Source organism: Bos grunniens, chromosome 9, assembly GCF_055505025.1.
Source record: "Bos grunniens cultivar Pamir isolate PY7600 chromosome 9, Bosgru_T2T1.0, whole genome shotgun sequence".
NCBI classification, from domain to species: domain Eukaryota; kingdom Metazoa; phylum Chordata; class Mammalia; order Artiodactyla; family Bovidae; genus Bos; species Bos grunniens.
Window position 1 is genome coordinate 40718811 of NC_141173.1, and position 26965 is coordinate 40745775.

At 43.3% G+C, this 26965-nt stretch overlaps 1 protein-coding gene across 10 annotated transcripts in view; it reads left to right on the top strand.

The window, feature by feature from the left end:
* Positions 1–422: 422 nt before the first annotated feature.
* DDO (D-aspartate oxidase) overlaps positions 423–26965 on the top strand; it is a 55943-nt gene continuing 29400 nt past the window's right edge. Inside the window, exons 1-7 of one of the 10 annotated variants that reach the window (XM_086317347.1) lie at positions 423–605; positions 1116–1204; positions 2609–2784; positions 7609–7717; positions 9546–9722; positions 16486–16569; positions 16687–18124. In XM_086317347.1, coding sequence (XP_086173473.1) covers positions 438–605; positions 1116–1204; positions 2609–2784; positions 7609–7717; positions 9546–9722; positions 16486–16522 — 756 coding nt within the window. In that variant the 5' untranslated portion in view covers positions 423–437 and the 3' untranslated portion in view covers positions 16523–16569; positions 16687–18124. Of the gene's footprint in view, positions 606–999; positions 1527–2608; positions 2785–7608; positions 7718–9545; positions 9723–12465; positions 12585–16485; positions 16570–16686; positions 18125–26965 lie in introns of those variants that run through there. The other 9 variants (XM_086317341.1, XM_086317350.1, XM_086317345.1 and 6 more) reach the window with 9 other exon arrangements.

Here is a 26965-nt window from a genome sequence, read left to right on the forward strand (position 1 = left end):
TGGGCAAAAACAATCATTTGATTCTTATCCTAGATTACCTTCTGAATCATTTTTCCAGCTGCAATCAGGTCATCAACTTGATGATCAACAAACATTATTCTGCCCTCACGCTCCACCCTCCCCTCACTCCCCCCTGCACCAGCTGACCCAGCAGAGCCAGGCACCAGCGGGAGAGGGCAGCCAACACTGCTGGGGAAAACAGTGTCTGCTTCTAGTCGGGACTTGCTGGAATCTGGACAGGTTCACCCCTTATTTGCCACGCTTACAAATCAGCTGGAGAAATACCAGATATGTGGCAAGGCAGAGGGTTTGTAAACTAGAAAGAGAAGGGCTGCTAAGCGTGGACTAGCCAGGGGACAGGCAGAGCTGCAGTTCCACGGGCGAGAGGAGGTCAATTGCTCATTTCTCTGGAGAATAAGTGACAGAGACACAGGCGAATGGGCCAATGGAGGTTCAGCATAGAGGGAATGTCCTTAACAAACTCCCCAATGGGAAGCAGTTTTGCTTTTCCTGGCCCTCAGGGCGCTAGACCAGCCACTAGCTGGGAAAACAAGCACTGGTGCCAGAGCCTTCTGTGGGTTCCAAGGCTGCTTTTTCAGAGACAGGTACTTGAATCCTCCCTGCTTTCGGCTCAGGGGTGGTTCTGGACCTACTCCATGAGTTTGGGGTGTGTCTCCGTGGGGTCAGGTGACAGTGATTCACAGGTCACTGGGCCAGAAAGTACCTACCTTGCTGGGTCATTTTTTCTTTCCTGGTAGCTGGATATTCTCAGCCACGGGTTACTTTCCCTCTCAATTTATTTGAGCTATTTTAAGAAAGTTTCTGGGAAGGGGAGGCCATTGTGAAATAAGAAAGCTGGTAAGGGGACAGGTGTCTGCCTTCTGCCTCTGGGGGACATGCACGGGGCTACGCTCCAAAAGCTTGCCCCTCACATGTGGGTCTGATGCTTGCCCGGGACCCGTCTCTTCCCTCTGCCCTGGCAATCCTGTTCTTTCTCAGCTAGCCAGCCCACTGGGGAGCAATCAGATAAACATATGGCTGAGGAAACCGCATAGTGCCTGAGAAACCAAAATAACATGCACTAAACCACATTGGAAGACTCTGATATCTCTCAGTGCCAGAGACCTTCAGAGAGAGAAAAGAGCACTGACTGCCTTTGCGCTGCTCACGGTGAAGGAGCCACCCAGCACCCTCCTGAGAAAAGGTGAATTTTATGTGCAGGTGGCCATGATTTGTACCACGTGACCTGATGCCCTGGCTATTGCTGATTGGATAACGACGGGAAATCATGCCAAGGAAGATTTAGAGCCTCTCTCAGCCCGATAAACTGGGCTGGGGCTAGAGCTTTGTTTAATAGGGATGATGACGACCAACTGGACTAATTGCATTTTTTTCTCTCTGGAGTTCCACCTGAGACCTATTAGGGGAAGTTAGCAAGAACCAGAAGTGGAAAGATAAGCAGGGAAGCATAGGAGGACTTGGGTGCTGACAGTGGACAGGGCTCAGTGGACTCCTGCTGCTAAGAGGTGAGGGGTTGGGAGGGCTTTGAGCCCTCATCAGTCCTCTGGTTTCTACCCTGGGAAGAGAGTATCAGGATGCCCAGCCCAGGCCCTGGACATCTGTCTCCTGTATTTCCATAGGGACTCTCAGAAGAAGTCTCCTTTATGAGACAACCTCAGTGCATCCCTTATTTACCACCTGCAAGAGCTAATAAAAAACTCTCGTGGCCTGGCTTAGAGATGAAGGAGTTGAGGCAAGGAGCCCATGGTCGTGCCCCAGGTTATAGAATCAGAACTCAAATCTGTGAAGGAATCCAGGCTCCTTATCTGGAAAGCCTGCTCTTAGAGGGTGAGATTTGAGGACTGGAATGTTGGAGAGAGTGGAGGGTTGGGGTGTGGGTGAGGGGGGTTGGTTTCCAGTTAAGAGTGAAGAGCAGGAGAGGAGATGTTGGGTTCGGTGGTTCAGACCTGGTGTCACATCGTTACAATTAAAAAGCAGTTTGTAAACAGTAAGAGCTGAGTTCTAAATTGCCTGTGAGCCACGCCCTCTCAGTGGCTGCTCCTCAGGAGGTCTCTGGGAGCAGACGCAGCAGTCCTGCTGCTCTCGTCCACCTCGCTGACTTCACCAACCTTCCCTTGGCCGTGCCCACAGGGAAGGTGCTTTAGGAATCAGCAGAAATCTCCTCCCAAATGCAGACGTACTTGCCTGTCCTGTGTTCTCAAGACAACTCCAGGCTGGTTTGGGGCTAATGTCTAAACTCCATGGAGACCTGCTTGCCCTCACTTTTAATGGGAAGAGAGCTCACAGGAGCTTTCTTTATCCCATGAGAAATGCTGGCAGGAAAGGTCAGATTTGAAGAGGCTGTGGACCTAGGGAAAGAACTCTCAGGGCCAAACTTTGTTCTGGATGGAATAATTCTTTTTTTTTTTTTTTTTCTTTTTTGGCCATGCTGCATGGCTTGCAGCATCTTAGTTCCACAACCATGAATTGAACCCATGTCCTCAGCAAGGAAAATATGAAGTCCTAACCACTGGACAATCAGGGAATTCCCAAGGATGGACTAATTCTTAAAACAAGGTTTTGCAGCTCATACTTTGCCTCCTCACAGGCCCATGGATACAGTACGGATTGCAGTTGTGGGGGCTGGCGTGATGGGGCTTTCTACTGCTGTGTGCATTTCCAAAATGGTCCCAGGATGCTCCATTACAGTCATTTCAGACAAATTCACCCCTGAGACCACGAGTGATGTGGCAGCTGGAATGCTTATTCCTCCTACTTATCCAGGTGAGAGAGGGATTTTTGCTTATCTGTCAGATATGATAGATGTGAGATAGAATGGTGTTGATGTTGGTTGACTGCCGTTTACAAAGACAGCTGGACATTTGTGTAAGTGTAACGTGTGCCTTTGACATCTTGTTGGTTCATCTGTTAGGAAAGATTCAGTTATGTTGCAGGATAGAAAGAACCTCCAAATCTTAGCAGCTTAAAAAGCAAAGGTTTATTTTTCTCTCATACTATATGTGGATTGAATATCAGCAAGGGTTCTGTTCAGCACCCAGGGGCCTAAGCTGATGAAGCAGCCACAGTCTTGAAGGTGATCAAGCCTGTAGCTGGGTGGGTGAGAGCTCTGGGACTCCTGCCTTAGCAATTAAAGGTTCTGATCAGGAAGCAACATTCATCACTTATGATGACAGCTCATTGGCCAGTGCTAGTCACATGCTCCCACTCTTCAGAAGGAAGCCAGGAAGTACAATTCTATAAGGCTCCTAGAAGGCAGACAGACAGAAGCATTTGGTGAACAGCACTAATGGCTGCCACAGTTGGTAACTCTAAATCTTTCCACTGATAACAGTAATAACCATCAAGTCAGAAAATACTTGTAATGGGACTAACATCCTCACTTCTAAGCCAGTATAAAAAAAATTGGTCAATATGTATTCAGGACTAAAAATGCATTAATTTTTAAAAACATGTCCATGCATCTTTTCCATTTTGTATTCTTCATAAGAAATGGGAGGAGGAGGAAACAGAATTTAATAGGAAACAAAACCACTTTGCAACTAATGAAGTTTATACCCACTGTCTCCATTTCCTCATTTCCACTCTCTTTTCTCCCCTTTAATTTTTGTTTTTGTTTTTGCATCAAGGTTATACGAGCACATAGTCTAAGTAGTCAAATGGTTATAAGTTATTATCACCCCCCACCCCCAACTGCCCCAGCAATCTGGACTATGAATTGCCATGTCCATTTAATCCAGAAACTTATGTCTCCAGTCCAAGGTACAGTCTCTGAGTTACCCAACTGCTGACTCCTCCCTCCTGCTATCTCTGCCTCTCTTTCTGGAATTGCTGTTATGCTGGGCCTCCTGGTTGGATCCTCCATACTCTTAGCTTTTTTCTCTTCCTATTTCTATTCCTCTTTTTATTTACTTTCTAGGAGAATTTTCTCAGTTTTTTCTTTTCCCTTGCTGTTGGATTTATTATTTCTCATATAGCATTTTAATATTCCAAAGCTCTTTTTTAGTCTCTAAATTTCCCTGTGTTCTAACATACTATTTATGTTGTATGGTTGCCATCTTATCTTTCTGAAGACACTAGTCATGGTTTTAAAAAAGTTTCTTCTCCCTGCACAGTTTCTGTTGTCTCCAAGTTGTGTTTTTTATTTGATGTGCTCATTTTTCATGTTACAGGTTTTCCTTGGCTTCGTGGTCATCTTTACCTGTCTGTTGACATTTAGGAGCAGGGTCCTGACAGGAGTTTCTGAGCCTTGTATGGCGCTTGTTATCTTGAGGCTCATTGCACTGGGATGGGGGAGCTGTTTGGTTGAGGAACCTCTGATGTCACTGTATTTAGTCTTTCTTCTTGTGTAGGTCATGTTCCCCAGAGAAGAGGCTTTCTGTCTCCTGGCTGGGGTGGGTGAAGGCCTGGCTGGCAGCATTCTAGAAGGAGGAGGAGAAGCGGTCTGGGGTCTTAGCATCCAGTTTGCATGTGTTCCCTTAACACTCTTGTTTTTACTATGGTATCCTGACTTTTGTGCTTAGGGTTCCTACCCCCAAGCCCCCCCTGTTTCACCTAACAGAGAATAAACCCATCTTCTGCCAGGGTAGGAAGGGCTGTGACCTCAGCACTGCCATCTAGGAACTTGGCTTTGTCAGCAGCAGGTGCTGATGTACCTCCTAGGAGCTGCCTCACAGGAAACAAGCACAGGAGCCTGGTGTGTGTACAGAATGCTAGTTCACTCTGGACACCTTTCTTGTGACCAGAGTCCTGGTGTCCATTTTCCAGGCATTTCCTTGCTGTGTCAGGACCAGGTGAGTGGTGAGAAGGCTGCCCAATAATCATGGAATCATCTTCAAAGAAGGAGGCTTACCTGGGAGATCATTCAGTCCATGGAGGCCCAGCTTACCCTTTGACGGGGTGGTCAGGGCCCCTGGATCAGGGTCTTTCTCTCTAGTGCTGCTGATAGACTTTGGTTTTCTCCCTGAGCTTCTTTTGGACCAGCCCCAGTGATGTCAATACTATATGGGGACCATCCTGTTCCATAGGGTTTTTATAAAGATTAAATGGGTTAATACTTGTAAAGCATTTAGAACAGTGCTGGGACACAGTGTTATGTTGACATTTCCTTTTTTAAAATTAATTTATTTAATTGGAGGCTAGTTACTTTACAATATTGTGGTGGTTTTTGCCATACATTGACATGAATCAGTCATGGGGGCATGTGTCCCCCCATTCTGAACCCACCTCCCTCTTCCCTCCACCCTCTTCCCTGCCCCCTCCCCACCCCATCCCTCTGGGTTGTCCCAGAGCACCGGCTTTGAGTGCCCTGCTTCAGGCATCGAGCTTGCACTGGTCATCTATTTTACATATGGTGATATATGTTTCAGTGCTGTTCTCTCAAATCATCCCACCCTCGCCTTCTCCCACAGAGTCCAAAAGTCTATTCTTTACATCTGTGTCTCTTTTGCTGTCTTGCATATAGGGTCATCATTACCATCTTTCTAAATTCCATACATATGCATTAATATACTATATTGGTGATTTTCTTTCTGACTTACTTCACACTGTATAATAGGCTTCAATTTCATTCACCTCATTAGAACTGACTCAAATGTATTCTTTTTAATAGCTGAGTAATATTCCATTGTGTATATGTACCACAACTTTCTTATCCATTCGTCTGCCAATGGACATCTAGGTTGCTTCCATGTCCTAGCTATTGTAAACAGTGCTGTGATGAACATTGGGGTACACGTGTCTCTTTCAATTCTGGTTTCCTCAGTGTGTATGCCCAGCAGTGGGATTCCTGGGTCATATGGCAGTTCTATTTCCAGTGTTTTAAGGAATCTCCATGCTGTTCTCCATAGTGGCTGTACTAGTTTGCATTCCCACCAACAGTGTAAGAGGGTTCCCTTTTCTCCACACCCTCTCCAGCATTTATTGCCTGTAGACTTTTTGATGGCAGCCATTCTGTATGTCGACATTTTCTACTGTCAATACTGATAGTCTGGCTACAGTTTTCTTTTACCAGCACTTGAACATGAATTAGGTCACCAGATTTGTTTTACTCATCATTGAACTGGGATTGTCTGTTCTTTTGAGATGACTTTTGCAGTGTGTGAGTAGCAGTCACTGTTTTGTGTCTTCAAGTTTGGAGTGGGAAGGGAGGGTACATTTCAATATATCCTCAGATCAGATCAGTCACTCAGTCGTGTCCGACTCTTTGTGACCCCATGAATCGCAGCACGCCAGGCCTCCCTGTCCATCACCAACTCCCAGAGTTCACTGAGACTCACGATTGTTGGGGTGTAATCCATATGAGGTCTAATTCAGTTCTTTGTGGCTTATTTTTTAATTTCCTCCTTATTTCTGAACCATTAGATCCAGTCTGCAGTTTTGAGAATGCATTCACATGGGCACTTATTTAAAGACAATAGCAGAGATCCACTAGTAAAGAAACATTTCCTGGCTCCTGAACAAGTGAATTGCTTTAAAGCCTACTAAGGAAATGCCCCCATTCACTTGGAAACAGGATGCCTCCAGGGGCTTTTCATCTCTACTTTCAGTGAGCTCTAGGGACTTCTCTCCAAGCAAAGCTGACCCAGGATCCTCTGCTCTGCTGCCCTTGTCTGCTCGGTGGCTCCCCTACATTTCAGCCCCTCAGGATTACTGTTCCTCAGTCCCTGTCCTGCCCCTGGATTCTCTTTCATGACCCTCCCTCAGGGTCAGATGGCCAAATACTCCATCCATAGATTTGTCTACGCTTCTGGGTCAGGCTTGCTCTCTGTGCCTACACTGGGCACTATTATTTTGAGGCTTGAACCCTGATCCTGATTTCCTCCCTGGCAGGCCTGGAACCCTTCCAGAAGCTGTGTCCAGGTCCAATCCTGGACAAGGATGCCTGGGGGGTAGGGGACACTGGTCCACAGGACTCTGACAGAGAGGAGGTTCCTGGCGTAGTCCCTGCATACCCCTGGTGACCCCAGGAATGCTGCTCCAAGCTGGTCTGTGATTCCATGGAGGGGGATGGAGGTAATGGCAGCCTTGGATGGGGCTGTAGGGAGCTTAGTTTCACAATGCAGGCCTCCTCTCCTTGTATCAGGAGGGTGAGCAACCTGGGTTTCCCACTCATATGCTGTCTGTTCTTCGACCTGGTTGACCTGGGCTCCAAAGATCTCCCCTTGTCTCCTGCTGTGCTTTCAGCTTCCAGGAAAGAGGCCCTATGTTATTTCTCTCATCATCTCAATGGTGTAGCCAGCTGCTTGCCTCAGCCAGATCAGCTAACGTGGCTCAGGTTGGTTATGGACATTTCTAGGGCCTCTGGAATACGCTGAGTGCCAAAGACCCCTTTGCAGGTGGCCTGTGTATTAGACTTTTCCCTCATTGGTTGATTTCCCCTCTGTTGATTAGTCATTATATGAACTGAATCTGATAGAGCATGTCAACATTCAAAACTTCGGTCATCGTTCACCACAATGTGGTACTTTATCTAAATGTTTCTCCCTGCCTTTTTGGTTTTTGCCAGTTTGTAGAAAGAAGCTTCTCTGAAGCACAGTCATTGTCATCAGTTCCCTTTTTGTTCTGCTTTGCTTTTCTCCACCATCACAGACACACCCATTCAGAAGCAGAAGCAGTGGTTCAAAGAGACCTTTGATCACCTGTTTGCAATAGTCAATTCTGCAGAAGCTGAAGATGCTGGTGTTATTTTGGTGTCTGGGTAAGAGAGGAAATCTGAAATTATTTTGGAATTTAGAATGATCTTAACACACTTTCGAGTTTAACAGAAAATATTACTGAGTACCTGCTGTGAGCACGGGGTAAATGTCTGAGACATAGAGGTAGACTTATCCGCCAGGGCGTAGGCAACATGGATCTGGATCTGGTTTGAGTTCAGGAGAGAGAAGAGGGCTGGAGATGTAGCCTTCTGAATGTTTGGCCTGTAGATGAAAAAAGGGAAGTGGGTGATCTAGTACAGGAGAATTGTTCAGCAAACAATCTTTACATCTTCCACAGGACCTGTGTTGAATGAATCACTTAGAGATATAAATTCCAGTACCTTAATGACCACACCATTAGAAACCATGTATAGCACTCAAATGATTTTCCTTGCTATTTTAGAGCAGCCATGCTTTACAACATTTATTCCTATTGATGTAATGAACCCAATACTTATAAATCCAAAGATATGCCTAGCAGCTATTGATAGTATGATTATAGGCTTCTTATTAACAGCTGATATCATTCCACTTCATCAGCTCCAACCATGACTTAAGGATACAGGGTATGACCCAGCAATCCCACTGCTGGGCATTCACACAGAGAAAACCAGAACTAAAAGAGACACATGTACCCCAGTGTTCATTGCAGCACTGTTTACAATAGCTAGGACATGGAAGCAACCTAGATGTCCATCGGCAGATGAATGGATAATAAAGTTGTGGTACATATACACAATGGACTATTACTCAGCTATTAAAAAGAATGCATTTGAATCAGTTCTTATGAGGTGGATGAAACTGGAGTCTACTTTACAGAGTGAAGTAAGTCAGAAAGAAAAACACCAATACAGTATATTAATGCATATATATGGAATTTAGAAAGATGGTAAGGATGACCCTACGCACGAGACAGTAAAAGAAACACAGATATAAAGAACAGGCTTTTGGCCTCTGTGGGAGAAGGCAAGGGTGGGATGATTTGCAGGAATAGCATTGAAACATGTATATTACCATATGTGAAATAGATTGCCAGTCCAAGTTCAATGCACAAAACAGGGCACTCAAAGCCAATACACTGGGACAACCCAGAGGGATGGGATGGGGGACACATGTATTCCTGTGGATGATTCATGTCAATGTATGGCAAAAAACTCCACAATATTATAAAGTAATTAGCCTCCAATTAAAAAAAAAAGGATACAGGGCTTCACCTAACAAATCCTGGCCTTTCTTATCAATGACTTTATGTGATCATCTACAGTTTCACTCATAATTCACACCCCTGTCTCCTGCACTCCGCTCATTGCTTATTCTAACTTATATATTTTGTTTGAAATTGAGGCCAACATTTAAACTTTTGATGATTTGTTTACAGTTTATGTAAAGCATTATGCAAAACAGAAAAATCTTTCCCCCAGATGCTGCTGCTGCTGCTAAGTCGCGTCAGTCGTGTCCGACTCTGTGCGACCCCATAGACGGCAGCCCAACAGGCTCCTCTGTCCCTGGGATTCTCCAGGCAAGAATACTGGAGTGGGTTGCCAAATAAGAAAAGCTGGGCAAGAGCTTTTTAGAAAAAGAGAGTTAAATTCAATCTTTAAAAGACACACAGCTTTTTAAATGTCTTATTCCAATGCCTGCCCTCCCCCTACCCCAAACATTTTAAATTTAGCTACTGAATAATATGAATCTAAGTGAACAGAAAAATAGATTTTATTTCTCTGTACGGGCATAAGAAGTGTGTTTTTAAAATGCTTTAGAGAATGTTACATCGGTTTTACTAGAAATCTCATAAAACTTCAGGAAATTTTTCCACTTAATGTGTTTGAGTTGGCAGATATTTCAGAGTATTCCTACTGAAGAAGTGCCATACTGGGCTGACGTGGTGCTAGGATTTCGAAAGATGACCAAGGATGAGCTGAAGAAATTCCCCCAACATGTGTTTGGTCATGCTTTTACGACACTCAAGTGTGAAGGCCCTGCCTACCTCCCATGGTTGCAGAAAAGGTTGGTTGAAGTAGACTTTACTGCTTCTTTTGTCTGTCCTACCCACAAATACATTCATACCTTCTCATAACATAGAGACTAAATTCTCTGTTGTGCCTCAGAGCTTCTGTGCACTGTGCCTTGTTGTGTATCAACGGCTGGGGCTTAGTAAACAGTCTGTGAGACACTGTGTCACAAGGAGTGAGTCACACCCAAGTTGGTAACACGTCCATTTTCTGCTTCCCTGTGCATCCTGATGCAGGGGTTGGTCCCTCTCTCCCCACCACTAAGACCCCCTCACTGAAACAGAACCTGTTTCCTCATCTATAAAGTGAGATATTTGGAGAATATGCTTCCAGCTATTCTTTAGAGAATCTTAGGCTTATTATACATTATTTTTGAATTTTTTTCTCATTAATGAAAAAGAAAATAACTCCATTATTTTATTTTGTTATTAACAAGGACTTTAAAACTGAGGGCTTATCTAAATTAGGTAATGTCTTCCTTACCAAGTTCAGCCCAAATTCCAAGAACTTGTATTTTGGCTTGGTTTTCAGGACTTCCTGTTCCAGTTGGTTAGGAAACACATCAAGGGTATCATTATTTAAGACACATTAATAAATCTCTCTTGTTGCATCTGGAAATTGTAAGCATGTTGAGGGTTGTGAAACTGGCCCTTTCAGTGCCTGAATCTGTATATTTGGTAGATGCATAGGGATAATGCAAATTATTATATAAAAGTTGGAAAAGTGACTTGAGGTAAGCAGTGGCAACAATGACTTAGTCCCAGATGTAGGATATAAGATAATTAAATGGAATAATTAATTCCACAATTCTTTGTTGAGCTTCTGTGTATTCCTAGCACTGTACTAGAAGCTAGTCAGTTCTACTGAGGGTGATGGTGTATGTGTGTGTACGTGTATTGATATACATGTTAATTAACAATTACAGTAACATGTATGCTGAGTGTTAAATACAAATTTATGAGGGTGGATTGGGAGCACAGAGGAGGGAACCTAAGTCTGTTAGGCACACGTTGGGAACATCATGATATATTTTTGTAGCTTTGTAAGTGCTCATCTCACTTTTACCTCTTAGCAATTTATATGGGACTTTTTTTTTTTTTTTTTAAGTTCCAGTTTCATAAAACCTACACTTTTGTGCCTTGTTTGCTGGCCCATAAACCCCTGTTTATATGTTAAATTTAAGCCACTGTATATCAGCTAATAAATGAATATTTGAGCCATCATGTGATGGAGTTACCCATCAGCCAACATTCCAGTTTTCAGGGCATCACCATCTTTTCTGAGTGGCAAGGTTAGATAGTGTTGCACTTTTGTCTTTATGAGAATACCTAGAAAAAGAACTTTGGAAGTGCCAATGCTATTGATACCTAGTTAAGGTATCATTTATCTTATCTTAATAAAATTAAGGGGAAATTATTAGGCAAGCCAGAAGTTACAGAGCTTTACTGTCAATATATGCATATTTATTTTGGGCCACACTCAACTAGTTTCACATGAGAATGTATATTACCTGAACAATTTGTTCTGCCTACTTCTAAAGTATCACCTTCTAGAAAACTGACCCCTTATTTCCATTATAGCTTTATTTTCAGTACTAACTGTGGGATCTGAAGGCCTGGGGAAAATCCTGATATCCTCTCATTAGTTGGAAGCCTGCTGTCAGCATTTTGCTTTACTTAAAATAAAAGTGGTACTTTGTGCCAGTGGGAGCCACCTCCTGACTGCAACACCATCGGGCCTGGTGACCAGCCAGCTGGGGTTCGTGCCTTGGAGCACGCTTCTTCCTGTCTGGTTTTAGGTGACAGAGTCAAGGTGAAGAGGCCCAAGGGGCTGCTTTTGCCCCAGAGAGTCTTGGGGAGGCCTTTTAAGGTCTGTTTGTTTGATACACACCTCAACCAGTAACAGTGGGTGGGAACATGAGTGCCTCGGGCAGACAGTACACACGTCTGCTGCAGGAAAGCCATGAGGAGACCCTTGTCCTAGCCGTCCCCCCGCCCACCGCTTTGACCCCTCTAGGCCTGTAATACCTCAGGCTTCCGCATACCGCCCCCTCTACCCCAGTGAGGGGGCATGTAGGGGCCTCCTCTCTGTAAGATTAGCTGTCCCCCCTTCCCTCAGGCCCTGGCATCTGACCAGAAGGCCAGTGTAGAGGAGGAGGAGGGTCATACCTGAGGAAGACTTTGTAGGGCTGGGACTCCTCTAAGCCCAAGGCAAACCTCTAGAATCAAGGACCTCAGGCCAAGACGGAGCCTGAGCCATGTTATGGTGAGGGCGTGGGGTCCTGGGGCTCACTCTGTAGGCTGCCACCCACTCTCCACCACGGGGATGACCCAGCTGGGGAGCCACACAATCCCTGCTTGTTCCTCACGCCCAGGGTCTGTTCTATTGCCTCCTACACCCCTGCCACACAATGCGAGTGTTCAGCCTAAAGCATTCTGACTCAAAAAATGGGCATTTCACTCAGCAAGCCACACAACAATGCCTTCAGTCTAAGCTCTATCCTTCTGAAACAATATTAATTTCTAGGAAAGAAAAAAACTGTTCTTAACCGCAAATTAGATCTGTAGTGTTTTTCAAAGAACAGAAGAAATCATCTCCTCAAAAAAAAAAGTATACCCAGTAATACCCAGAACAAACAAATGAACAAAACCCCCTGAAGGTTAATCAGTCATGCAGATCATGTTTTATATCGTTGGCCAGTGGAGTCATATTCTGCTGCTTTGTACTTGCCCTTCCAGGAAATGAATCATAGAGGCACGTCAACTGAACCTGTCTCTTCTCCAGGCATCCTACTTAAATAAATCATCCCAGCTGGAGCAGGATGGTCCTGTCTTGGGCGGCATTCAGAAAGTGGGTGCCCCATTTCAGTGCTGGGGGCCCTGTGATTCTGGTGCATTGCCTCCTTTCCAGGGGGCCGTGCCTTAATTCCGGGGCCCAGCACTGAGCACAGCGCTAACTACACCTTCTCTCTCCTCTATGGAGTCTTCTCAGTTACTTTCCAGTCTCACATCTCCTACAGCTTCTGTTCTCCTGCTTGGCCTGACTGACAGCAGAGCCTACACCACTCCCTCGGCAGATGGACAGAAATGTGGATTGTACATCAGGCAGGAGTCTCTGCCTTACAAATGTCCAACTTGCAAAGGTCCCTTCCTGCTCACAGTGGACTCCTGCTTCCCCACATCCAACATACCCTGTGCCCGCTAGAGCAGTCTTCCTTTTACAGGGCCCTAGGCTGCGGTCCATGGGGTCTCGAAGAGTCCGACATGACTGAGCGACTTCACTTTCACTTTTCACTTTCATGCACTGGAGAAGGAAATGGCAACCCACTCCAGTGTTCTTGCCTGGAGAATCCCAGGGACGGGGGAGCCTGGTGGGCTGCTGTCTATGGGGTCCCACAGAGTCGGACACGACTGAAGCGACTTAGCAGCAGTAGCAGCTTAGCAGAGAATTCCTCCTTCGCCCAGCATTGGCTGCTGGCCCCTAACCAGACAAGCCATGGGCAAACATTGGCCTCAGATAGAGGTCTAGTGTGAGCAGGTTTCACCCCGCCCCCCGCCCCCTCCAGGCTTTCTCCCTGGTTATGCAAAGATGAGGTGGAAGGGCACCAGCCAGAAAAGTGGAAAATGATGTTTATTTTTTCTGACGATGGCAACAAGGTTAGTAGGGAAGAGATGTGGGGCAATGGCCTTGGGGGCTTCCACTGGGCCTCCAGTCGCTGCCCTAAGACAGTTGCAGGAGGAAAACCCCACCTGCTGGACTGACTAAGGGTGCCCAGCTGCTCCCCTCTGGACCACTCTGCCCACAGAAACCTCAGGTCTCCTCCATAAAGGGACCAGAAGCTGCTCTGTGCCTGAACAGGGCTTAGGTCAATTAAAACAGACAAGTTTGTGGCATGGACAAGGTAGAGATGGATCTTCTGAGAAGTGGTAGATAGAATTTATTTCCCACTTATCACAGTTTATTTTATTAGAATATGCATTGCAACACAATGAGTGAGCAGTAGGGATTGTTCATCGGATGAGGTTAAAACTTTCAGGTTAAAATTAGAGTATATATGGAGAGAGAGTTATATGCTATATATTTAATTGCTTTGTAAACCTAAAATGCATTTAAAAAATTCTAACTGTGAGAAGTTATTTTAAATATATTAAATATATTTATAATATATTAAATATATTATATTATAAATAATATATTTATATTCCTGACACCAGAATATATATGTTATGTATCATATCATATATATAATGTATAATTTATATAATATATAATGTTATATTATATATTATAAATATAATATATAATGTATATTATGTATTATAAACATAATATATAATGTTATATTATATATTATAAATATAATATATAGTGTACATTATGTATTATAAATATATAATGTTATATTATATATTATAAATATAATATATAATGTATATTATAAATATATTAATAGCTACATTGCATTTCTAAGAATAAACAGTGGATTTTCCCCATGAATCTATATGCATAGCATTATTTGCCAACTGAGATTTTCCATTAGTTTTTTTCTCCTCGTCTTCACACAAATGGACTGAAAATAGTTAATTTTCTGATTGCTGTTAGTAAAATATCCTGTTTCAGGCTTGAAGCAAGGATGCCAATGTGGTACCACTCTCGATCTGTTAGGATTCTTCAAAGAAGCAGAACCAATAGACTATATATATACATATATATATTTAAAGAGATTTACTATAAGGAATTGGTTCACACAGTTATGGAGGCTGAAAGTCCTGAGATCTACAGGGTGAGTTGGCAAGCTGGAGACCCAGGAGAGCCAACGATGTATGGTTCCATCTGAAGGCTGGCAAACACCGGACCCAGGAAAAGCCAGTGTTTTAGCCTGAATCTGAAGACAGGAAAAAGCTGACATCCCAGTCTGAACGCAGTTCAGCAGAAGGAAGGTCAGCCTTTTTGTTCTGTTCAAGCCTTCAACTGGTTGGTTGAAACCCACGTGAAGGAGGGCAATCTACTCTACTCAGTCTAACATGTAAATATTAATTGTATCCAAAATATAGTCATAGAAACACCCAAAAGAATGTTTGGCTAAGTATCTGGGTACCTCCATGGTGCAGGCAAGCCAAAGCATAGAATTAGTCATCATATACCCAAACTAGGATTTCATACTGTCTTCAGTATTACCCAACATTCATGTCAAGTTCACTAAGTATTGGGTGCTGAGCTGGGTCATAGGTGTAGTGAGAAGCGTAAGACACTGTCTCTCCTCTTGAGAAATTTTTGGTTTATTGGTATGGGTCTCCTATATCTTGTGAAGCATGTGCGTGCTCAGTCGCTCAGTTGTGTCTGACTCTTTGTGACCCCATGCACTGTAGCCCACCTGGCTCTTCTGTCCATGGGATTCTCCAGGCAAGAATACCAGTGCTGGTTGCCTTTTCCTTCTCTAGGGGATCTTCCCAACCCAGGGGTTGAACCTGAGTCTCTTGTGTTTTCTGCATCGGCAGGCAAAGCTGATTCTTTACCAGCTGAGCCACCAGGGAAAGCCCCTGTGAAGCACTGTCATGCCCATTATTTCATCTGAACTTCCCAACCATCTCTGAAGCAGGCAAGGGAGGTGTCACCCCTATAACCCAGATAAGGAAACTGAGGGTCAGAGAAGTGAGATGAGTTGGGCAAGACCTCAAAGCTAAGCTAATGTGAGGCAACTGGGACCTAAATCCCCTGGTTTCTGATTTTACATCACCTCTCACGTGGAACTTCCTTCATTCTGCCAAGCACTTACACTTCTGTCTCCCAGCTCCTTTGTCAAACTTGAGGAAGGGCACTTTGCCTCTAAGCAGTACCTTGAACACAGGCAGTCAGTCTGCATCTGCTGTACAGAGCTGCTGACAGTCTTCCTCTCCTATTAAGTCTTCTATATTCTACAAGTGACCTATGAATAAGATTGTTATTGTTTCATAGGTACATAGTTTCAGTTTCACAAGATGAAAAAAGTTCTGGAGTTGGATGATGGTGGTGGTTGCGCAACAATGTGACTGTATTAAACTTAACACCCTTAAACTGTACACTTCAAAATGGTCAAAATGGTGAATTTTGTGTTACATGTATTTTACTACTATTAAAAAAGATCATAGAACCTAGATGAACTATTTCTTTTCATTATTGACGACTTGGTCTGAAAAATCATTACCAGCCACAACTGTTACTTAGTCCATCAACTGTAAATATTTTGGGTTCCTCTCATGCTGGCATCCCTGTGGGAGATGTAAGTGGGGGACAGTGCATGTGAGCCTAACCATCTTGTTAGGGAGATAAGGGTATCACAAAGGAACATGCGAGAGTTAACAATATGAGACAAAAATGTTGGAGGTGGTAAATCTAAGAGCTAAATAAGTGGCATAAAGCAAAAGCGCTTGGGTATTTTAAAAAATACATCAGGTTAACCTGATATTTATTTAGCATCTAGAATAATATAGGGCTTCCCAGGTGGTGCAGTGGTAAGAACCTGCCTGCCAAAGCAAGAAACACAAGTGGGATCCCTGGGTCAGGAAGATCCCCTAGAGTAGGAAACGGCAACCCACTCATGTATTCCTGCCTGGAAAATTCCTTGGATAGAGGAGCCTGGCGGGCTACAGTCCATGGGGTCTCGGAGTAGAACATGATTGAGCACACAGGAGCATGAGAATGATATAGAAACTCCATTAAATATAAAAAGGATCAAGCATCTAGTTTGCTTTGCGTTTCTGAAATAGGTTTTTATTTAGGTTCAACTTTAGGAACCTCTGGTTTGCAAGGATGTGAGACACTCAGATAGAGTACCACCTGCTCGGGCCCTGGAAGCGCTGGAGGTATTTGCTCATTGGACGGTCACCTCAGTTTTGTTTCTGAATTCCTGTCTGTCACTTCTGTAAGGGGTTGAGCAGGACGCTGGTAAGGCTCGCCTCATGGTCTCTTGTTCTCCTTAGGGTAAAAGGAAACGGGGGCCTGATACTCACCCGACGAATAGAAGACCTGTGGGAGCTTCACCCGTCCTTCGACATCGTGGTCAACTGTTCAGGCCTTGGAAGCAGGCAGCTTGCAGGAGACTCAAAGATTTTCCCAGTGAGGGGCCAAGTACTCAAAGTGCAGGCTCCCTGGGTCAAGCACTTTATCCGAGATAGCAGTGGGCTGACATATATTTACCCTGGCATATCCAATGTAACCCTGGGTGGCACTAGGCAAAAAGGAGACTGGAATTTGTCCCCAGATGCAGAAATTAGCAAAGAGATTCTTTCCCGATGCTGTGCCCTCGAGCCCTCTCTCCGTGGAGCCTATGACCTAAGAGAGAAAGTGGGTTTGAGGCCCACTAGGCCAGGCGTACGGCTGGAGAAAGAGCTACTAGCTCAGGACAGCCGGAGGCTGCCTGTGGTCCATCACTATGGCCATGGAAGTGGGGGCATCGCCATGCACTGGGGCACTGCTCTGGAGGCCACCAGGCTGGTGAACGAGTGTGTCCAAGTCCTTAGGACTCCTGCTCCCAAGTCAAAGCTGTAGGTGACCCGAAATGATAGCAAATGGCCCCAGAATCTATTAATCAAAATGTAACTTAAGTACCAGAAGAGATTCAAGTAACTTTTCTGTTGAATGAAAGTTTAATTGGACACGATTTTGTTTTCAAAATTAGAATTGATGCAATAGGTATCAGTAGACTTAAACCTACTACTGATCTAACTTAGTACTAGTTAGTACTAGCTATGACATAGGGCGTTAAGCTCTATTTTTGTTTTTAAAAAAATACTTGCTATAAATATTTCTTTTAAATCTCAGGTCCAAGGATCTAAGCTAATTCACACGGATGCAAGAATTTTGATATATTTTTTTGGCTTATAAATCCACAGGAGGAGATAATGTATGGAAAACACTTAACTCACTGTCAGTTGCAGAGCTGCCGTGATGCTCATAGGTTGTAGTCAAGTGAACACTATAATCCTTAAAAATTACACGGCGATATACAATTCAGGCTCATTCCACTTAGTGGAAGACAAAGGATGAATCCTGCTAGTGTTAATGGCAACCTCTACTTCCCCTCAGCTGGCAGATGGTAGAAGATAGTGATGATGTGTTGCTTACAGGTGTGGCATCAACTCAATTGCTGTCTGGGGTCAGCCACCTAAGGGGTGTACTTTCCATTACCACAAATAATTGAGAGGTGGCTTACTGGGTGGTTGACTTTGCCTAAGCATTTTTGAAGATTGAATTTCATGTGCAGCCAAAGAGCTAATTTGCTAATTAAGATGGAACAATCACTCTGAATGAAATATAACCGAAGAGTTTTCTGCAAGTTGTTAAAAAGTACTGAGGAGTGGGAGTATGTCTCATGACACAATGATTTTGGAATTACTGAATTAATAAATCTAATCTGGATTCTTGGCTTGGTCTTTAATCCGTTCATGTGTGTTGTGAATACTCATGAGGGTTTTTGGCTGAGTGAATGATAAAGGAGATGCTATTCATTAAGATAAGGAAGCTTAGGAGAAATATATGAAATTTTTTTTTAGTGAGAATAGTTTGTTTTATTTATTTTTTAACATTGGAGAATCTCTAAGTTTGACTAGATCTAATTTAAATATAGGGCCTAAATAGTTGTAATAAGATGTAATGCGTATGGTGTTTATGCAATAGTTATTGTCAAAAAGGTGTATGAAAAGTGTATATATGAAGATCAAAAAATATATGTAATTCTATTTTTAATTTTGGGGGTATATTTCTCACATTTAGTAACAATAAGTTCTATTTTAGACATCTTGAGGGGAGTATGGGGTTGGCAAACAGCATGGGAAAGAGCCCCCAGCACAGCTCCATTCTTGTTGTTTTGTTCATTGAACTTTTGTATGTGATTTTGTGTGGGAAAAAAAAAAAAACCTGTGCTGGAAGAGACAAAGATGGAGACAGAGCATGCACGCCGTGCTCTTGATCACCCTTGCAGTAATGAAATTCCCAAGTTAAATCAAGGGTGGATTCTTTTCTATGTATTTCCATCAGGGGGCGTTGTTGTATCAAGTTCAGATATAGTGGTACGTTTGAAAATTTAGAAATGGTTAGAAATAAAAATTGGATATGGAGGTGTGTGGAGTATGTGGGTGATTCTTCTGAGGTTTTAGAGTTTATATGCTCAAACTTCAAATTTTTTTGAATTTTGTTTAGAGTATTTGAGAAATGTACAAGCTCAGATGGACTGAAAATACACACATACACACACACCCATCCATATACACACGTGCACTCACTACACATGATCTGTGAGAAATAATATGATAAAATGGTATTTTGAAGAGGGCATTTAACAACTTTTTAGTGGTTAAAAATGAAAATGATGGGACTTCCCTGGTGGTGCAGTGACTAAGACTCCGTGCTCCCAGTGCAGGGGGCTCTGCTGCAACTAGGAGTTCCCATGCCACAGCCAAGACCCGATGCAGCCAAATAAATAAATAAATAGAAATATTTTTTAAAAATGAAAATGCTCAGAACAGGTAGATTTTGGTCATTTTTACAAGTCTTAAGTGTACTCTTAAGTTGTTCCTTATGCCCACCGTTTAGATCCTGCAGCATTTTCATTTCCTGTAGGTAGGTTCATACTCTATGATTATTGCCTATTTGCAACAGTCTAAGCAATTACTCTAATTTAACTCTTCATTTTATATTCCTAAAGCCTAACATTATAAGACTGAAAAATTAGAGGCTTCTGGAGAAAGTGGTCATGGCTACATGCCCTGATTTCATTTTTACTAACTATTAAATATGTGATTCTTCTCTTAAATGTTTGTTTATTTTGATCAGTTGCTGGGTTGCATGTTATAGTCACCTGGGAAATTTTGAAAAACTAATGATTCAAGCCCTTCTCTAATAAATTAGCATCATTGGGGTTGGGTGGAGCTCTGGCATCAGTATTTATTCGTAACCCACAGAGTTCTATCCAACAGCTGGGACAGAAGGTTATGAGTACTGCCTCATTCCTCTCCTCATTGGGCTCTGTCACTACCGTAACCACTCTTCTCTCCCTTCTTCCTCTGCACCTTGGGGCACTGAGCTAAGAGTGATGTGCTCACATAAGCAGGTATGTCCTTAGACACGCCTGGGCAAGGTAGCAGGAATTATCTGTTTCTCAAAGTGGCTCTCTAGAAATTCTGGGAACCGTCTTGCTCGCTGTAGCTCAGCTGCTCAGAGACAGCCATCTGCTCAGAGACAGACAGTCTCTCTGAATGAGAGACTGAATATACAAATGAACAATGGCCAGACTATATATAAAGGAACTCTGATCCATGGCCTGCAGCAGCTGGCCCAGGAAGCCACCTTCTTCTTTATAATCACCAGCGAGGGAGCCAGTCTGCTACAGGTCAGATTTGTAAGATGCTAAATTGCTGTCTCTTGTAACAATCCAGAAAGCTTAACAATCATTTCTGGAACAATTGGCTCCAAATGGTCAGTACTTGGTTAATAACTGACAGTTTCCCTAAAATTTGTCCTGTTTTCAACTTAGGACCAACCAGAGAAAGCCAAATACACCCCTATCCAATCACGCAGGATGCCCCTCTTTGGAGAAAGGCATATGTTTAAAACCTTTTTATTATGTATTGGAGAATAGCCAATTAACAATGTTGTGATAGTTCCAGGTGAACAGGGAAGGGATTCAGCTATACATAAACATATATTCATTCTCTCCCAAATTCCCCTCCCATCCAGGCTGCCACTTAATATTGAGCAGCATTCCATGTGCTATACAGTAGGTCCTTGTTGGTTATCCATTTAAAATATGGCAGTGTGTACATGTCTATTCCAAACTCCCTAAGTATCCCTCCCATGCATTCTTCCCCCAAGCAGCCATAAGTTCTTCTTTAAGCTTGTGAGTCTCTCTGTTTTGCGAGTAAGTTCATTTGTATCATTTCTTTTTAGATCCCACAGGTAAGGGATGTCATATGATATTTCTCCTCTGACTTGCTCCACTCAGTATGACAATCTCTAGATTCATCTATGTTGCTATAAATGGCATTATTTCATTCTTTATAATGCTTTTACTTTTTTCATTGCTGCGCAGGCTTTTCTCTAGTCGCAGTGAGCAGGAGCACCATAACTCTGTAGTTATGGCGCACACGCTTCTCACTGTGGTGACTTCTCTTGTGTAGTATGGGCTCTAGGTCAGCAGTTGCAAAGCCTGGGCTCAGTACTTGCGGTTCCAGGGCTCTAGAGCACAGGCTCAGTAGTTGTAGTGCCTGGGGTTATTTCCCCTGTGGAATGTCAGATCTTCCTGGATTAGAGATCAAACCCATTTTCTCCTGCATTGGCAGGCAGATTCTTTACCACTGAGTCACCAGGCAGGACCTGAGGATGCTCCACTTCTTAATAGCCTGCCAACAGCTTCTGCACGCCCGGAGCCTCTATTCAGGGGATACCTGAAGTCTTCTCTTTCGTGACTAAAAGACTTTCCCACACTTCTGCCTTCCTTGGAGAGACGGTGACTGACTCCCTTGCTATAGCAAGCTCTGAATAAATAGTCATTGTTTTTCTCTTTTGGCTGGCCTTTTTTACTGTTTGTTTACACAAAGATTTCCTGTTTTGTAAGTTGAAGTCTTAGATCACTATGCTAAGGCCAAGAATGGGCCCCCATTTTCTATTACAGTCCATTTAAAACTTTTTCTGAACATAGAGAACAACAGATTTCCCTCTCAAATCCCCTTCTTCAAGTGTCTGACATTTGTGGCTGAGCCAGGACCTGCTGTGCCTGTGACCCCGAGGGATACAGCAGCTTTGAGGGTACTAGCATGTACGTACGATGCTTCTTCAGCAGACAGAGTTTATGTACAGACTTTGAGGATTTTATTTGCTTTGCAAGAAAAGAAGTTAAGCAGAAAGGCCATAGTCCAGTAGGACATGGTTATACAGAAGAAAGGCTATTTAAAAAAATGATATAGATTGTTCCTTCTATTGAATGTTAAAGTTTAAGTGTTAGTCACTCAGTCTTGTTTGACTCTTTGGGACTGCAGGGACTGGGGCCCACCAGGCTCTTCTGTCCTTGGAATTCTCCAGGCAAGAATACTGGAATGGGTTGCCATTTTCTCCTCCAGGGGATCTTCCTGACCCAGGGATTGAACTCGTGTTTCCTGCATTGCAGGCAGATTGTTTACCATCTGAACCACCAGGGAAAGTGAAAGTGAAGTCGCTCAGTTGTATCTGACTCTTTGAGACCCCATGGACTGTAGCCTACCAGGCTCCTCTGTCCATGGGATTTTCCTTCTTGAACCACCAGGGAAGCCACAAATAAACACACCCTCTTGGCCTGGAGATGCCAGGGATTGAACCTGGTCTCATGCGCTCTACCACTGAGCTACATCCCTGTTTATGCATTCAAACCAACTGATAGTCGAACCATCATTTTTCTCAATCCATTAAGAGCTTTTAGCGAAAAGGAAGAAGATGATGGTGGGACCTGTGTCCTCTGGGAGTTGTAGCTCTGGGAAACCTGTTTCAGGATTCTGAAACAGATAGTTGAAATGAATGTAGCAACACTTACACTATTTTTTTTGATTCCTCTCATCTTTCTTCTTGAGAATGTAAATGATGAAACCTATTTGAAACCTATTTCCTCTGGGTATCATTCACTTACAAAAAGCCAGTGGAGATGTTTAAGTCGTCTCTTTCTTCCTGAAAAATCTCTGCAGTTTGCCACCAGGCCTGGGGGCTTTATTATCCTAAGCGACTTTGCCATCTACAAATCACCGCCCTAAGTAGCTAAAGGGAATGAGTTAGCCAGAGCTCTGAAAAAGTGTAACCAGTGTTTCTTTAATATTAGTAGAAAAATTGACTTCTGCCTGGGCAGGGTACCTGTAGACCTGCCTCGCAGTCATGTTACCTACAACTCCACCACTCAGAGCCTAAATTTCCCTTGAATTACAGTTTTTACTCTGATGGTGTCACAACACAGACACCAATCTGATACCTGATTCTAAGATATCAGTCTACCCTAGAACTTATCATGCATCCTAGTATTTCTCTCCCATACAAAGCCAAGTGGTCTGACAATGGAACTAAGCTAATGGAATATTGTGATGAATATTCTAAATGGTTTACCTGCTCTACTCAGGTCCCCTTTTCTGGGAAGTCTACTCAAACCTGAGAGTTCACTATCTGGGCAGAATCCCTGTTACCCTGTCTCTCTGGTTATAGTTAATGGATCCGAGGAAACTTTTGATTACTTTTAGGTTCAGTTGCAAGTAACAGAAACTCCCCCAAAGCGAAAGTGAAGTCGCTCAGTCATGTCCAACTGTTTGTGACCCTGTGGACTGTAGCCCACCAGGCTCCTCAACCCACAGAATTTTCCAGGCAAGAATTTTGGAGTGGGTTGCTATTTCCTTCTCCAACCAAGTAGTTGCTTAAATAAGATGGGCATGCATTTCTCTCTCACTTGGTAGAAGCCTGGATTTAGGCAGTCCTGGGTCGCTGTGGGAACTTTATCAGTGATCCAGGCTCTTCCTGCTCACATTCTGCTGTTTCAAGGGTGTGGCTCCAAGATGTCAGTTGGAGCTCCAGTTATTCCATCATCACATCCACCCCCAAACTTTCCAGAAGACTCACAATAGTTTTGCTTGTATCTTATTGCATAACCCTACACTAGATTCAAGTGAATCTGGGGGTGTAGTCTTTTGATTTGGTGAGCAATGTAAAAGTTAAGGTTTCAGCAGGCTCTGTGAAAAGTATCAAACTATAAATTGGATTAAGCTAGTCAGATTCTTAAGAATTTGTACCAAGGGATTCTAAATCTTGATAATGGCATGCTCTGGAGACACATAGACTTGGACCAACAGTGCAGATTGTCCAGGTTTATGTAAAGGAAGCCAGGCAAGAGGGAGGAGACAGATACAAGCAGACAAGGTGAGAAGGAAGCCCAAGGGGACATGTGCTTCTTGGGAAGCATCAGGAATGACCCAGGTCCTGACCCAGTTCCATTTCTCGTGAAGTCTGACTTCATGAGACTGACTTCATGGGACTTCAGAACTGACTTCAGGCAGTTCTGCACTCCTCAGAAACCTCATGGTTTTAAAAACTGCTTTTCAAACATTATGGTATTGAGAAGAGAAAGTGGGGACTTCCCTGGAGGTCCAGGGGTTAAGACTCCATGTTTCCATTGCAGGGGACACCGGATTGATCGCTGGGGAATTAAGATCCCACATGCCCTGCAGCAAAGCCAAAAACAAAAAAAGATGAGAAGAGGGATGGAAGCTGGAGGGTTTCAGATTCCTCCCCAAAGAAGTTATTTTTCCTGGAGCAATTAAGGATATATTTTATAGCTATAACAATAAGATCTTAATGTAATGAAGCAAATCCAGCATTTGCTGAATTCTATCTTTTACTTAAAAATTTTGTCTTCTTTTCCCAAACAGGGACATTTTACATATCCTTATATCCTTATCTCCTTTATAGTTGTCATCACCCATTGTTAAGATAGACAAAGTCGAAACTACTCAAACAAAGCTCTTGTGTTCTTACATTGCTGCTATCCTACCTTCTGAATATATTATCAGTCCCTGGTCAAGATCATATTATAACCAATGGTGTTCTTGCTGTACTGTGCTTAGTTGCTCAGTCATGCCCAACTCTTTGTGACCCCATAGACTGTAGGCTGCCAGGCTCCTCTGTCCATGGGGATTCTCCAGGCAAGAATACTGGAGCTCTTAGTGATGCTTATTTTTTCCTTTAGTTATTATAATTGAATTAAGGCCAATTTGTATGACTGTAGGAGTAATACCTGTATTTCATTTCCTGTCCGTGGATTCTGTGGGGAAGTAGTTTACCATAATCTGCCTTTCTCCTTGAACCCATTAAGTAGATTCTTTCCTTTCAACCAAAAACTTTTATCTAAGTCTTCTTATGTAAAAAAAAAAAAAATTAGTGGATTTCTGGGATGAGAAAACAGATTTATACTAGCCACTAGACCAGGGGTAGCAAAATGCTTTGGTAAAGGGTTCAATAGTAAACATTCTAAGCTTCACTGGCCATGCAGTCTGTATTGCAGCTTCCTCATCTTTGCCACTATAACCTTGGAGCAGTCAGATTATGTGTAAGCAATGGTCATGACTACGTACCCATAAAATGCTATCTACAAAAGCAGGTAGAGGGCCTGATTTGACCTAAAGGCTGTAGTTTTTGCATGGTGGCAGTGATGGTGCAGAAGTGTGGCCAAGAGGAGCTACCCTACGTCCAAGGTCAGGGTCGGTGGCTGAGAGGAGCTACCCCACGTCCAAGGTAAGGAGCAGAGGCTGTGATTTGCTGGAGCAGCCGTGAAGAGATACCCCATGTCCAGGGTAAAAGAAACCCAAGTAAGATGGTAGGCACTGAGAGAGGGCATCAGAGGGCAGACACACTGAAACCATAATCACAGACAACAGGCCAACCTGATCACACGGACCACGGCCTTGTCTAACTCAGTGAAACTAAGGCATGCCGTGTGAGGCCACCCAAGATGGACGGGTCATGGTGGAGAGGTTTGACAGAATGTGGTCCACCAGAGAAGGGAATGGCAAACCACTTCAGTATTCTTGCCTTGAGAACCCCATGAACAGTATGAAAAGGCAAAAAGATAGGACACTGAAAGATGAACTCCCCAGGTCTGTAGGTGACCAATATGCTACTGGAGGTCAGTGGAGAAATAACACCAGAAAGATTGAAGGGAAGGGGCCAAAGCAAAAACAACACCTAGTTGTGGATGGGACTGGTGATAGAAGCAAGGTTCAATGCTGTAAAGAGCAATATTGTATAGGAACCTGAAATATTAGGTCCATGAATCAAGGCAAATTGGAAGTGATCAAACAGGAGATGGCAAGAGTGAACGTCGACATTCTAGGAATCAGCGAACTAAGATGGACTAGAATGGCTGAATTTAACTCAGATGACCATTATATCTACTACTGTGGGCAGGAATCCCTTAGAAGAAATGGAGTAGCCATCACAGTCAACAAAAGAGTCCGAAATGCAGTACTTGGTTGCAATCTCAAAAACGACAGAATGATCTCTGTTCATTTCCAAGGCAAACCACTCAATATCACGGTAATCCAAGTCTATGCCCTGACCAGTAATGCTGAAGAAGCTGAAGTTGAACGGTTCTATGAAGACCTACAAGACCTTCTAGAACTAACATCAAAAAAGATGTTCTTTTCATTATAGGGGACTGGAATGCAAAAGTAGGAAGTCAAGAAACACCTGGAGTAACAGGCAAATTTGGCCTTGGAGTACAGAATAAAGCAGGGCAAAGGCTAATAGAGTTCTGCCGAGAGAACACACTAGTCATAGCAAACACCCTCTTCCAACAACACTAGAGAAGACTCTACACATGGACATCACCAGATGGTCGACACCGAAATCAGATTGATTATGTTCTTTGCAGCCAAAGATGGAGAAGCTCTATACTGTCAGCAAAAACAAGACCGGGAGCTGACTGTGGTTCAGATCATGAACTCCTTATTTCCAAATTCAGACTAAAATTGAAGAAAGTGGAGAAAACCACTGGACCATTGAGGTATGATGTAAATCAAATCCCTTATGATTATATGAAGTGAGAAATAGATTTAAGGGACTAGACCTGATAGACAGAGTGCCTGATGAACTATGGACGGAGGTTTGTGACACTGTACAGGACACAGGAATCAAGACCATCCCCAAGACAAAGAAATGCAAAAATGGCTGTCTGAGGAGGCCTTACAAATAGCTGTGAAAAGAAGAGAAGTGAAAAGCAAAGGTGAAAAGGAAAGGTATATCCATTTGAATGCAGAATTCCAAAGAATAGCAAGGAGAGATAAGAAAGCCTTCCTCAGTGATCAATGCAAAGAAATAGAGGGAAACAACAGAATGGGAAAGACTAGAGATCTCTTCAAGAAAATTAGAGATACCAAGGGAACATGTCATGCAAAGATGGGCTCAATAAAGGACAGAAATGGTATGGACCTAACAGAAGCAGAGATATTAAGAAGAGGTGGCAAGAATACACAGAAGAACTGTACAAAAAAGATCTTCATGACCCAGATAATCATGATGGTGTGATCACTCATCTAGAGCCAGACATTCTGGAATGTGAAGTCAAGGGGGCCTTAGGAAGCATCACTATGAACAAAGCTAGTGGAGGTGACAGAATTCCAGTTGAGCTATTTTAAATCCTGAAAGATGATGCTGTGAAAGTGCTGCACTCAATATGCCAGCAAATTTGGAAAACTCAGCAGATCC